The sequence below is a fragment of the Panicum virgatum genome, chromosome 7N (assembly GCF_016808335.1).
Source record: "Panicum virgatum strain AP13 chromosome 7N, P.virgatum_v5, whole genome shotgun sequence".
In the NCBI taxonomy this organism is placed as follows: Eukaryota; Viridiplantae; Streptophyta; class Magnoliopsida; order Poales; family Poaceae; genus Panicum; species Panicum virgatum.
Genome location: NC_053151.1, coordinates 11,015,785 through 11,030,313, shown reverse-complemented (window position 1 = coordinate 11,030,313; position 14,529 = coordinate 11,015,785). Strand labels below are relative to the sequence as shown.

Here is a 14,529-nt window from a genome sequence, read left to right as displayed (position 1 = left end):
AACAAGACACTTCGCCGTGTGCTACAGCTTGGCACACGACAAACAAGACACTTCGCCGTGTGGGTTTTTTTGGCACACAGCAAACAGTTTGAAAATTTTGAATTTTCAAACTCGAAACTTTTTCTACACTGCAGAGACATTGCTTGGTACTCTGTATTAAAGTTTGGTATTTTTGTCGTAATGTTCACTATATATAAAAATTGTGTATCTGTTAAACGAATTTTTCGGATGAGTCAAATTTTGAACTGCAAGTACATAAAATAATAGAAGAAATTTTTTGGAAAAATGATATTCGTGTTTCTGAGTGCACAGTAAGACCTCACGTCGTAGTTGACATTGTCATTTCGAAAATGGTGTTCACAAAAAGTTCTCGTGAATGTAGAATCGAATAGTTGTAAAATTTTAAAAAATTCAAACGAAGTCTGAAAATTATGAGATTTGTCGATTTCTTATGCTATCATACATAGAATCTATGGTAAAAAATTGAGGGAGTTCCGCACGTGTTTGTCACGTACGCTGCTTATAAACTCAAACATTCCCGAAGAAGATCTGGGTAACGGTGAAAGACGCGGTTAAGTTAGTTGGGGCAAACACGTTCAAATTTGAATTTGGTTTCTACACTTTTTATATAGGCAATAGAGAACAAAAATGACTTCATGTTAATTTTTTGCATTTTTTTTGATCCGTTTGATAATTTTAACATATTAACTGTATTTATACAACTTTAATTGATATAAATTGAATTTGAACTATTAGTACATGAAATAATGATTTAACATGAGTGAAAAAATTATATTCATGTTCTTTAGTGAACTTTAAGGTCTTGTTTTCAATTTCAAAACAAATTTCGAAAATGATATTGAAAAATTTAAAAAAATACAAGTTTCATTTACATGAAATATAGAAATGCTGTGTTCGCCGTGTGCCTGGCATCTGGCACACGGCGAACTCATTACTTCGCCGTGTGCCCTGGATCTGGCACACGGCGAACCACCCACTCCCTCACCATTTTGAACTCCCTCTCCCGCATCCACTCCTCACTCCTCACCCACTCCCGACCCGCGCCCACGCCCCTGCGCCGCCCGGTCCGCACGCCGCCGGACCCCCGCCCACGCCGCCGCCGGACCCCCGCCCGCGCCGCGCCCACCCCGACGCCGCGGCCCACCCCGCGCTCGCCCGCCCACGCCCCTGCGCCGCCCGGTCCGCACGCCGCCGGACCCCCGCCCGCGCCGCGCCCACCCCGACGCCGCAGCCCACCCCGCGCTCGCCCGCCCACGCCCCTGCGCCGCCTGGTCCGCACGCCGTCGGACTCCCGCCCACGCCGCCGCCGGACCCCCGCCCGCGCCGCGCCCACCCCGACGCCGCGGCCCACCCCACGCTCGCCCGCCCACGCCCCTGCGCCGCAAGGTTGGCACGCCGTAGGACCCCCGCCCGCTAGGCGCCCACCCCGACGCAAGGGCCCACCCCGCGCTCGCCCGCCCACGCCCCTGCGCCGCCTGGTCCGCACGCCGCCGGACCCCCGCCCGCTGGTAGGTTGGTAGGTAGTTGTATCTCACTTTGCTGCTCTCGCCACCGTTGGAGAGTATTTTGGATAGAAAATTGTATTGCCTGTGATGATATATGCTATATATATTGACCTTGAGCATGAGTGTTAGTCGAAGTGTGTTATTTCTGTTCTATGGATATGCTTATCATGGTTGTCATGAAACCATGTGACACATCCATGCCCAAGCAACAACTTGGATGCGATGATGTTAAGATTGGGCTGGATGTGTCACATGGTTTAATGGCGGTCATGAATTTCTTTTAGGTTTCTTATGCTTCAAGTTCAAGGTCAAATGAATGGGAACATATCTGAGGCATGTTTGTTGGTTGTCGACCACTGTTCTGTTTTATTTTTGCAGAATTTGAAACTGAAATGTTCAATTATTGATACTATGTAGTTGTTTTTTGTTAGGAGAGGTTGTGTCACCGTTCTTGACTCGTCACTTTGCAGGACAGTTAGGTGAGTCATCACAGACTTTCATTTACTTATCTTGTTTGTGCTTCACGTAACCTAGACGTCTCCCGTTCGAAAGAGATACGGTTCGAAATATGCAGCTCTTTGCATATATGGAACCGTATGTGTTTCGAATTGTCCACGTCATTTGGACAGCCAAGGGTGTGTAGATATGGTTAGTTTTCATGGTCAACTCCGATCCGTGCCAGAGTTTCGGCATCACCTCCCTGTTGTTCTCCGGATACACAATCTCCTTGACAGGACGTGTATTTGGAGAGCAGCAGGGAGGTGCTGCCGAATTTCTGTCTCAGCTAGGAGTGGATCATGGAAACCAACCATATCTATGCATCATCGGGTGGGATTAGGACCTATCTTCACCTATTAGAGTTTGTTAGATATCGTGTATATGAAATCGATTTTTAAATTTCTCGCTCGTATGTTAAAGGATGGATGACCGTGAGTGGATGTACAAGGGCTGGCAGAGCAAACAAGAGTATATTGAGTTTGCTCTAAAGGTCAATGACTTTTTGGAAAAGGCATTTGATAGAGGACAGAGTAGAATGCCGTGTCCATACACCAAGTGTCAAAATAGGATACATCAATCACAACTCACTATGGGTAAACATATTATCAAAAATGGGTTTGTGGAAAACTATACCCGGTGGATCTGCCATGGTGAAGCCCATCGTGTGAGAGAAGAGGTAGTCAGACAATGCATCGATGATTATGATGCTGATGCCGGTTGCGCAGACATGTTAGCATACTTTCATGAAGCACACTTCGAAGAAGGACCTAGAGAGGAACCGCCAGAGCCTACGGCAAAGCAGTATTACGACATGTTGTCTGCGGCACAGAAACTATTTCACCAGCATACCAATGTTTCTCAGTTCGATGCTATTGCACGCGTACTGGCCCTAAAGTCTGAGTGTGGCATTAGTTGAGATGGCTTCGACAAAATGTTGACGGTTTTTGGTAGTCTGCTTCCGGAAGGACACATTCTTCCAAAGAGCTTGTACGAGGCACAAAAACTTCTTCGTAGTCTTAAGATGCCATATGAGAAGATACATGCTTGTCCGAAGGGATGCATATTGTCTAGGAAAGAACATGCAGACGCAAATTACTGTACAAAATGTAAATCATCTCGGTGGCTGGAGGTAGATTCTGGTGATGGTCAAAAGAAACAGCTCAAAATCCCTGTGAAAATCGTACAGTACCTTCCATTCATACCGAGAATCCAACGTCTGTTCATGACAGAGGATTCAGCACAACAGATGAGATGGCACAAAAACGGCAAACGCTACCGTCCTGAGAAGATGATACATCTATCCGATGGTGAAGCATGGAAACATTTTGACAGGCGTCACACAATGAAAGCTCTGGAGGCTCGAAATGTACGTGTTGAGTTGGCAACGGATGGATTCAATCCTTATGGAATGACGGCTGCCCCGTACAGTTGTTGGCCCGTGTTTGTTAACCCCCTCAACCTCCCCCCTGGAGTTATCTTTCAACGGCAGAACATATTCTTGTCGTTGATAATTCTTGGATATCCGGGGGATAATATGAGTGTGTATATGGAGCCTCTTATTGATGATTTGCTCCATGCTTGGGAGGAAGGTGTATGGACATATGACCGAGCTACAAAGACAAACTTCAAAATGCGAGTGTGGTACATGTACTCCCTGCATGACTTGCCAGCGTATGCGATATTCTGCGGCTGGTGTGTGCACGAGAAGTTCCCTTGCCCAGTATGCAAGGCAGCTATGAGGTTCATCTGGTTGGCGAAGGGTGGCAAGTATTCTTCGTTCGACAAGCACCGACAATTCCTCCCTATTGACCATCCATTCCGACATGACATCAAGAACTTTACGAAAGGTGTCGTGGTTGATGAACCTCCACCGCAGATGATGTCAGGTGTCGCGGTCCGTGAATGGTTACAGTCGCTGAGGGTTAAAGAAGGTGGTGGTTTTGTGGGTTATGGCGAAGAACATGCCTGGACTCAGAAGTCGGGCCTGTGGTGGCTCTCCTACATTGATGATCTTCTTCTTCCTCATAACATTGATATGATGCACTCGGAAAAAAAAAATATTGTTGAGGCACTCTGGGGTACAATCATGGACATTATTGATAAAACAAAGGACAATGTTAAGGCCCGAGTGGATCAAGCTAGTTTATGCGATAGACCAAAACTGAATATTCTGCCACCCAAAGATGGTAAGAAATGGAAAAAGCCTGCAGCTGAATTCGTCCTGAAGAAGCACCAAAGGAAAGAAGTACTAGAATGGTTCCAGACTTTAATGTTCCCCGATGGGTATGCAGCGAATCTAAGGAGAGGGGTGAACTTATCTACTATGCGAATCAATGGGCTGAAGAGTCATGACTACCACATATGGATTGAGTGGCTTCTTCCGGTGATGGTTCGAGGCTATCTCCCTGACCATGTCTGGCAAGTGCTGGCGGAGTTAAGCAATTTCTTCCGCCAGCTATGTGCTAAGGAGTTGTCTCGGGCTGTAGTTGAACAAATGGAAAAATTGGCCCCTGTGTTGCTTTGTATGTTGGAGAAAATCTTTCCACCCAGCTTCTTCAATCCGATGCAGCATATGATTTTGCACCTCCCGTATGAGGCACGGATGGGGGGGGGCTGTTCAGGGACGTTGGTGCTACTCGATTGAGAGACAACAAAAAATCCTTCGAACCAAATGCAAAAATAAATGCAAAATAGAAGCTTCCATTGCAGAAGCATACATTCTGGATGAGGTCTCGAACTACACAACAAAATACTATAGTGAAACCCTTCCAAGCGTGCACAATCCACTCACTCGTTACAATGAAGCTGAAAATGAAACGAACCTTGGCCTATTCAAAGGGCAACTTGGAAGTGCAAGTGGTGCGACTCCTAAGGCCTTGCTCAATGAAGAGTTGCACACTATCATGATGTATGTGTTGACGAACCTAGTGGAAGTCAAGCCGTACATACAGTAAGTTCTCAACAAACTATTTCCTCGAGTATTAACTATTCGGCATCCAACCCCTTTTACCTCTCGTTTATATAGGAAATTTACTCAACAATTCTGGCGTCACCGAAGAGATCCAACCCCGCAGGAAGTTGACGTCCTTCTTAAATTTGGTGCAGGACAAAGGGCCCCCGATTTCATTTCTTGGTTCAAGCACAAGGTATAACAAACCATCATGCTTGTTAGACATTTGAAGTTTCTTATCCGTGCGAATAGTATGACAAATCATCATGCTTCTACCTGCAGGCCCAAAATGACGGGTCTATGTGTCCCGAATTGAGACAGGTTGCCAACGGTTGTGCCTATAGGGTCTTGTCATATTCCGGTTATGACATTAATGGATATCGCTTTCACACAAGAAGCCACGAGCAGAGTCGTCCCAATCGAAGAACAACAAATTCCGGAGTTTGTACGACAGCCCTTGATGGGGTCGAGTATTATGGCATAATTGAAGAAATCTATGAACTCACATTTCATGGTTGCAAACCTCTTAAGCCTGTCATATTCAAATGCCATTGGTTTGATCCTAACGAAGTGCGACGGACCCCTCATCTCGGCCTAGTCGAAATTCGCCAGTCATCAGTGTATCCAGGAGACGATGTGTATATTGTGGCTCCACAAGCCATGCAAGTTTATTATCTCTCATATCCGTGCAAAACTGACAATCGCCTTATGGGTTGGGACATTGTGTACAAGGTATCACCACACGGTAAAGTACCTATTTCAAATAATGAGGATTACAACATAGACCCAAACACATATGACGGGGAATTCTTTCAAGAAGATGGGCTTGAAGGACATTTTGAGATAGACTTAACCGGAGTGATTGAAATGAAAGTACACGATGATGAAATGGTTGATGACGAGGACACTGGTGAGGAGGTTCGTAATGCGAAGGACCTAGAATTACTTGAGCGATTACAATTAGGCAATGACAATGAGGATGAAATTCCACCGTTAGAGCACAGGCTTGAACTTCTCGACTTGCGTGATAGTGATGATGAGACATATGATCCAGCTAATCCCGATGAAGATTATTATTTCTAATACATGTATGATCCGTACTAATTGATTTATTAATGTTACTTTCTAATTATGTCGCATTTATTTTCTTTCTCTTTATAAGATCATTTTGTATATATGTGCTGATTGGTTTACTATTTTTAATTGCAGGTGATTGAAGAAAGATGTCGGGCGGCGGACTTCAACGATCAGTCGCCTCACTGTACAGAAGAATGAAGCCACACTCGGATGCTGGTGAGGGCTCCGATAGGAGTTCCGGGTTGGGGCGAGGCAAGGGTCAAGGGAAGGGTGGACCCAAGAGGGGTCGAGGGAAGGGTGGAGGCAGGAGGCGTCGAGAGCCTTCGCCTGTACCGCCGTCTTAGGAGGAGGAGGAGCCTGCCCAGGACCAGGAGCAGGAGCGGGAGGAGGAGGAGTGGCAGGCGGACGCGTAGGAGGAGGAGGGGGAGTCGTCTGAGGAGGACACGGCCGAGGATACCTCTACGCCGGCTGTCTGGTTGCGAGGTCCTTTTCGCGACTCCCAGATAGGCCGATACCTGTTGCCTTGCGCCCGCTGATTCGACCGAGCGGGGATATGTAAGTAATTTGACATGTTTTTACTACTTTTTCATTTCCTAACTCGAAAATCACGGTACAAACTAATATTTTCTCTTAATGACTTTTGCAGGAGTTGGACTGTCCTCAGTGGCGGTGCTCACAAACGCAAGGTCAACGGCATTTTGGGTCTTTTGTGCAGGGACCACTTCCCAGGACTGGTCCACTATCAAGGACGGTACGAGCCGGCCTGGCCATGGGACCACTACATCGCCGCCAACAACGATCAGTTCGATCGGAGCGGCAGAGTCTTTGAGAACAAGGCAGAGCGGGTAAAGGCCGAGCTCTGGATAAGTTTACCCCGGCAAAAAATGGTCAATACATCACATTCATTGAACATATTGTTAATAATGACATGATCCATCATCTTTATATGCAGGATTTTTACAGGTGTGACGAGGGATACGAGGAGCGGGCAGCGATTGTGGCTCACAATCAATGCGTTAAACTCGTGAAGGACATGCATTATGAGGCGCAAGTCCAGTGTGTCATTAACTATTGTGCACATTTCCTAAAGCAGAAGATCGGGAAGACTGAGGCGAGGGATTTGAGGCTGACCCGAGAGCAATATTTACAGGTAAGTTCAAATTTATTGTAAGATGAAAAACATCGTTAAATGTCTCTCTTCTTACATGTTAAGCATTTGATCACGTGTAGGTTCCTGCGTGGTGGTGTCGTAATGACACCGTGTGCTGGGAGCGCATAGTGGACAAGTGGTTCGACCCCCCGAGTGGCAGGCTTTGCACGACGCTGGCCGGCAGCGGCGATTGCTGATGCCAGGTCCAGCGCACCATCAAGGCAGCCTCAACAACGACGAGTATAGGGCCAGATGAGTACACACTACATAGACTCATTTCTCTAATCTAATGTTCAATTCAGCATAATTTGTAATCAACTTCTTCCTTTTTCGCAGTCGTCCTCACATGAAGGCCAGGAGTGCAACCCGTTCGTGGGATGGGCTCTGGCCCGCAAGGGCAAGGCGACATCCAACGTCACCTACAACCCTGACGACCCGCCCTCGGCGTACAGCAATCCGTCCGTCCACAGTCGTATCCAGGCGTACATAGAGATGGGAAGACAGGTCCATGGGCCAGACTGGGATCCGATCTCGCAGCCCCTTGATGGAGAAGTCATTATGAGGGTGGGAGGAGGCAAGAAACATGGGCGCTACTACATTAGCGATGGCCTTGTAGACACGGCCAGCACTCCCACCCTCTCCCAGATTTGAGCGAGGAGCACGGCCAATAGCCCGGCCATACGCCCACGGCTGTCCGCGTCGCAGCTCCAAGTGCAGGAACTTCAGGTTATTTCTTATTTATTCATAGTTCTTTCGTTTTGTACATATATTTGCTTTGCATTGTAACATTGCCATGAACTATTGTAGCACCAAATGCAAGCGCAACAGGCGGTGTACGAGGCGGCGTTGGCCGAAGAGAGGAGGATACGACAAGAGAACGAGCAGAAGCAGGCGGCCGAGATGGCCCAGATGTACAACTACATTCAAAGTCTTTCTGTCCAAATGGGTAATCCCATCCCCGCCTTCCCTGTGGCTCCTGCTCCTACTACTCCTCCGGTGAGTATCTTGAAAACCCTTTAGTTTCTTTATAAGTATTAGATACTTAGAGAACTTTAGACTTAGAGATTGTGACTTATATTACTCACTTTACGATTTAGGGGACCTACATATTTAGACTTGTTTAGATTATAACTTGAGAACTTGGTTTTTGTCTTACCTGCAATTTACTGTCTTACATTTTTTGCAGAATCTATCGGCGGCATCGAATACGCCAGACTTGTCGCCGGCCATCTCACCGACGCTCCCACAGCAGTTGTTCCCACCTCAGTTCGGCGGCCCACCACCGTTCGATGGCCCATCGCAGCCATAAACTTGTTTATTTCAATATTTATGGACTTGTGAACTTATGGATATGGATTTATGAACTTCTGGCTATGTTGTGAACTTGTAGGACTTTGCATTGTACGTTTGGATGTGTTTGAAGTTATTTGAGGCTAGTTGTGATACATAGTGCCTGTGATGTTTGTTGTGATATATATGTGATATGTAATGCCTGTGATATATATGTTGTGATATGGGGTCCTTTATACGTGAAAAACCAAAAAAACTAGGATTTGTTTGGTCACTTTGCCGTGTGCTAGGGACTAGGCAGCCATGAACAACAAGTTCGCCGTGTGCCCGGTCTTGGCACACGGCGAACTGACCATTGTTCGCCGTGTGCCAGGGAAGAGGCACACGACGAACCTAAACACTTTGCCGTGTGCCAAAGCTCTAGGCACACGGCGAAGAGCTGTGCTGCTGGGCCCCGCCTGACCAAGTTCGCCGTGTGCCTACTTCCTGGCACACGGTGAAGTCTTCTATCACGCCGTTAGGCCGTCCTCGCGACGTCAATGCCTTTTTTACCGTGTACCCTTGGATACACACGGCGAAATGGCACACGGCAAACTAGGCATTTGCCATGTCTAGCGCTGCCGTCGGGGGTTCGCCGTCGGCCACCGACGGCGAAAACTTCACCGTGTGCCTACTAAGCCTTTGCCATGTGCTTGGTGCACACGGCAAAATAGCCAATTCCGGTAGTGAGTTGAAGCGAGATTGAAAAGTGGTTGAGAAATTTGTAGGTAAATAATAGTGGGACCAACACCGCAGCGTACAAAATGACATCTCAAATAAAGATAGAATTATACCAGTATGGTTGCAAATAGGTGGACATAGTAGTGGTATTTCACCCAATCTAACCACTTACAATGGCATGCATATAACTAACCCAAAAGGAAACGATTGCCTACTATAGGCATCAAATACTGGTTATGAACAAAAATAAAAAAAGGACCATAAATGTACAGCCTTGACGATTGCAACATACAAATTCCAACAAGCTAACAGATAACATCTGAAACCGTCTGGCTAAACAGCTTCCAGCTTTGTCAAAATTCATCTGGATACCATAAACCGTACCCAACACCAGTAAAGCCACGAGTAGCTGGGTGCCTCAGGTCATTCACTCCTTGATTTTGACATGCATTGCAATGACCTGGTGAGAACAATAACCAACAAATTGTATTAGAACACCATAAGTAAAATGTATTATAACAATTTAATCACATTTTGCTTCCTAATTGTTTCTGCATACACACCATTTTCATTCGGCTCCAACCGGCAACAGAAATAGGATTTTCTCCCAAACATCTGCTTCACTTCTGCAAAGTACAATGCACCGACCCAATCATCTGAGTTAACCTTCTTCAACTTCACCGTAAAGTTATAGTGGTGGAAAATGTTATGGTAATCCTCAACACTGACACACTGGTAGCAAAGTTCGTCGAGGTGGTAGTCAACTATCTGAAACAAATCAATATATAGTTAGCAGAACATACTTCTTGCAGTTTGGAAAAGAATCAGATTATTTATAGCAATGTGTACCTTGAGATCGTCTCTTCTTCCAATGTAGTCTTCGAAAACCAGTGCTACCTCGTCACGCATCCATTTCTTTGCGTTCTCAACAATTTCTTCATCTGAAGCTTCCTGCCTGAATTTCACAACAAATTTGTGATCGACATTTCCTTACAAGACATATCATGATAAGATGTATACAAAAATAAATATTTTGTCAACCAAAAAATGTTTGTAACAGCGTACAAATCAGTAAGCTGCACTGGACGTATGAAAAAAATCAATGTGATGTTTGAAAACACTAAGTACACCCATTGCACAGTGAAGTTCAAATGTTGGCAAATATACAACTCCATTAAAAACTACCATTTGGCAAGTCTTGCAATACATTTCATCATCATAGAAAGAGGCACTGGGGGGGGGACCCCATGGGTGTAGAGCAAATGACACCTATGTATTGATACTATCAGCATCATCTCAATAATTCCCAAGAAAAATATAGGGTACAATATATCAATGTGTACCATAAGGGGTTTTTGGACAGTTTACAGCCCTACACATATCCTGTTTCCCTCCCAAACATTATACTTCCAACTGACAAAACAAAGTAAAACCACAGGCTTTAGTACCCCTGCAGGTGTTAGCCTGTAGATATATCAATAAACCATTATATTAAAACTTTAACAATAAAAATGAAAATGCTTAGATCAAATCAAATTAATACCAAGTTACCAACTATAAGCACGAGAAAGCATTGGGGGTTATGATGAGCAACTGCAGTAGACATCTTTTGTTGTTCTTGATCAGCTAGGAATTGCCTCCTTGGTGGTGATAATGGCGGTGGTGGCTCAATACCCCACTCGGCAGCTAGGGAAGTAAGCGCAGCATGATTTGCAGCTTCAAGTTCATCAAAAGCTTGACTGATGCTGGTAGGAGGATGCGCATCAAAGTATTCCTCAAGCAAGCGCAACTCCTCTTCCGTACTGAAGAAAAACATGCTCATAAGGTTACAAGTAAGCAAAATATTAGTGTTAAAAAATTAGACCAAAAAGTTATGAAACTATCAAGTGAAGAAATGAAGCAAGTGAATTCATTTCTAATTTCATGAAAGCAAAAGAAGACATGGGTGCTTTAATTTTTGTTCTTGAATACTCAGGAGAGTTACATATTATACACTAGTAGATAGAGAGGAGTGAACAGTGACCTGACAATGTGATAATGTTTGCTATTATAGCCCCTTGTGTTATTATGCACCCTGATTAGCAGTAAAACTACTCTACTACTTCAATGCTATATGCCTTCTAGTATTACACTAGAAAATGTTTTGAACTTGGTTCTAACCAGATACACTTAGTAATACCATTTGGTATACAAATTTTAATGCCAAATGATTTACACTGCTTGAACTTTTTATGCTACAGTAATCGCATGCCACCTAATTGTTTTTTATGTTATGCAGCGCATGCATGTTTGGTTAAATTCTAGTTCTTGAAGGCTTCTTGCTAGTAATACTACATTTAAAACTTCAAAAAACAAATAACAAAATAGTAGTATACAACTTCAAAGCATTAAAGATGGTACTTACTCGTCATCTGAATCTTCTGTGGGCTTCTCAGATGTTGAAAAAGATGAGACAGTCAATGACAGTGCCTCAGATCTTGACAAATCAGTAATCGATTGAACAAGCTCGCTATTGTTTGCATCACCGGCATGCTTCTCAAGCCTGATCAAAATATATTACCACATTATGACAACATAAATAAAATAACTAGTTACTACAATACAAGCAAAAACTTTATTAAAAAAAGGGGAAATAAGTCTGAACAGTTACATTCCCTGCCCGCGTACACCTCCGGACCACTTTCCCTGCCCGCGTACACCTCCGGACCACTTCGGGCGGGGTGGACGGGCTGAACATGTTCGAAATCCAAATCCAGATCTTACATGTTCAGGGGGCCTATAAACATGACAAGATGTTTAGGTGCAATGTACTAATCTCATCTATTTTCCAATCTATTTTCTTTAAAGATAAGACACAATCCTTTGTTCACATTTTTGTGATAAAATCTGTAATACAACAAAAGGACTAAACATTTGTCTCAAGACATTAGCAAAATAAATTACAGAAAAAATCATGTGAGGTCCAGTTCTTGATTTTATGGTGTCGCACTAACCATATGTTGGTCTATTATTTTTTCAAACTATTAATTAGAGCATCTACATGTAAAGGTCATCTTCGAGACTTTGTAACTTCTTATCATTAAATTTAGATAACAAATATCAGTGGAGGTAAACAAATACAACAATTATACATACGCTTCATCATTATCAGACTCTTCAGCATCAGTTGTTTGAGGGGTTAATGGTGGTGAGTCAATCAACGACAACGCCTCAAATGTTGGTGAATCTGTAACTAGCCTGCCAAGCTCACTGCTACTCACGATGCCAGGATGCTCTTCAGCCCTGAGCAAATCATTTTACAAAACAAAACTGCTCAGCCAAAAGAATAGGCAGAAGAAAGGATTCTACAAAAATAATTATAAAAGCCAGATAATAAATAAATAAATAAATAAAGGTAAAAGAATAATAATTATGACCCTTACGGCGTCTGTCTTCTGGGTCGAGACCGCCTTGGCCGGTCTGAATAGAGAACACTCTGTCGAACACGGGTTCCCCCTTCAGCTCCAGGATGACTGTTCATGTAGGAATTGGCACTTTTTGTTAAGATTACTAACAACAACAAACCATGTTGATCATTGTCCATGGAATGCTCATTATTGTCTGTTCAGTTTTTTTCAAAGATAAAGCATTAATTTGAAGGGGACAACAAAAAGCTTTCCAACCAAACACTTCAAGAAACCAACACTTCCTCTGTTCCTCACAATTAAGACAGAAAGACGCTCATTGCACAACATTTGCCAGCAATTATGAACCTTACACCACACAGAAAAGTCCTAGAATCCCTCAAAAAGAGACATGAAGCATTTTAATCCTCTAAAAATTCCCAGGCTGCTGTTTAGCAAGTTTTAAGGTTCTAGGGAAAGGTTGTCACGTGCGCAGACATAAGGAGAATAGATATGCGTTGTATTTCTTCTCAAAAAAAGATATGCGTTGTATTTGCTATGTTATGTGTTTGTTGTAGTACAGTGCACAATACATGCTGTTTCTTGCAGTTCGAGCCAATCTGCTAGTTTTTGAATTAGAGTGTGAAATGGTTCTCTACTTCTTGTAACAGAAACCGATTACAAAGAGGAACAATCCGCTCATCAACAAAAAAAAAAGTGATCTTTTTGGTAACAAAATCTAGCAGGATATTTTCCAACATCATAACTGGGCAAGGGAACCTAAATGCTCAGGCAATTTTACAGTCTAGGAGATATCTGTGTGGCAAGAAATGGTGATTTGCATCCAGCGTCCCTGCTCAATTTGTAATCTCCATTGCAGCACCGATTTGTTGTGAAATTACAAGAAATTCTACATTGTTCTTGGTAGATTCAGACGAGATGGCCTAGGGCAACGGAATTGGAAGAAACAAACTCACTCGGAGCGGGGTGCAGACGAGGAGGATGGCGCCTGAGAGCGGGTTTCAGGCCGCTGACGACTTTGGCTGCTGAGGTACTCCTTGAGGAACTCCCTGGTGTACACACCGTGGATCCTCCCGTCGCTAAAAACAACACGAGGACCGGTAGGAGAGTCCGGATCGGCGGCACCGCCGTCCACCGGCGGCGCAACGGAGGAGGATGCCTGGGACTCGGAGTGGGTCCCTGATCGCCGAGGCCGCCGCCGCCGCCGGCGGCGGCGGCGGCTGAGGCCGCTCTCACCGGCCCCAAAATGGGATTCGTCTTGGGTGATCGGGCCCCGCCGCACAGGAGCCTCCTCCATGGGTGTGGGCGGCCGGCGGCGGCGGTTGCCGTCCCCCGACTCCTCCATGGCTGCAGCTTACGGTGGTGGGTTTGGGTGTGGTGGCGTCGCTCACAAGCTACCGACTGTTTTTTTTTTGTGAACAGCTACCGACTGCTCAACTTTCCCCTCCCTCCCTCTCTCGCTCTCACTCTGTCTCTTGCATGGATTATTATGTTATTGCCCCTGCAAGACAGTGCGCTGATGGTACTATACGGTAGGGCGCCAAACCGACGACCACATCGATTTTTAAATTAAAAATATTTTATTTAATTACATGTAGATTTTGCCATTTTGCAATATATCCTATATTTTTTGATGACGAACCGACGACCACATCGATTTTCAAAAAAAATTAATTCTATGTAGATTTTGCCATTTTGCAATATATCCTACATTTTTGTTACACATAGCGGACCAACTTTAGTTGGTTAAATTTAACTGCTATGAATAATCTAAACATGACCCTGCTACATTTTAGCTGGTTAAAGATTCATTTAGCTAGTTGAACCCAATTAAACCAGATAAAGTGATAAAAGACTAAATTACCATCCACCTTCTCCAAAAAGGTATTTAAAGTGTGAATAAGGGATGGGCAT

General features: G+C 44.4%; 1 protein-coding gene across 1 annotated transcript; it reads right to left on the bottom strand.

The window, feature by feature from the left end:
• Positions 1-9,288: 9,288 nt before the first annotated feature.
• Positions 9,289-14,073, bottom strand: LOC120680930. The gene is made up of 10 exons (XM_039962504.1): positions 13,572-14,073; positions 12,634-12,723; positions 12,347-12,493; positions 11,862-11,987; positions 11,616-11,753; positions 10,755-11,013; positions 10,555-10,583; positions 10,061-10,166; positions 9,775-9,979; positions 9,289-9,671 (listed from the first exon to the last, which is right to left on the bottom strand). The coding sequence occupies exons 1-10, from the start codon at positions 13,958-13,960 to the stop codon at positions 9,565-9,567; spliced, it is 1,596 nt and encodes a 531-aa protein (XP_039818438.1). The 5' UTR covers positions 13,961-14,073; the 3' UTR covers positions 9,289-9,564.
• Between the last annotated feature and the right edge of the window lie 456 nt (positions 14,074-14,529).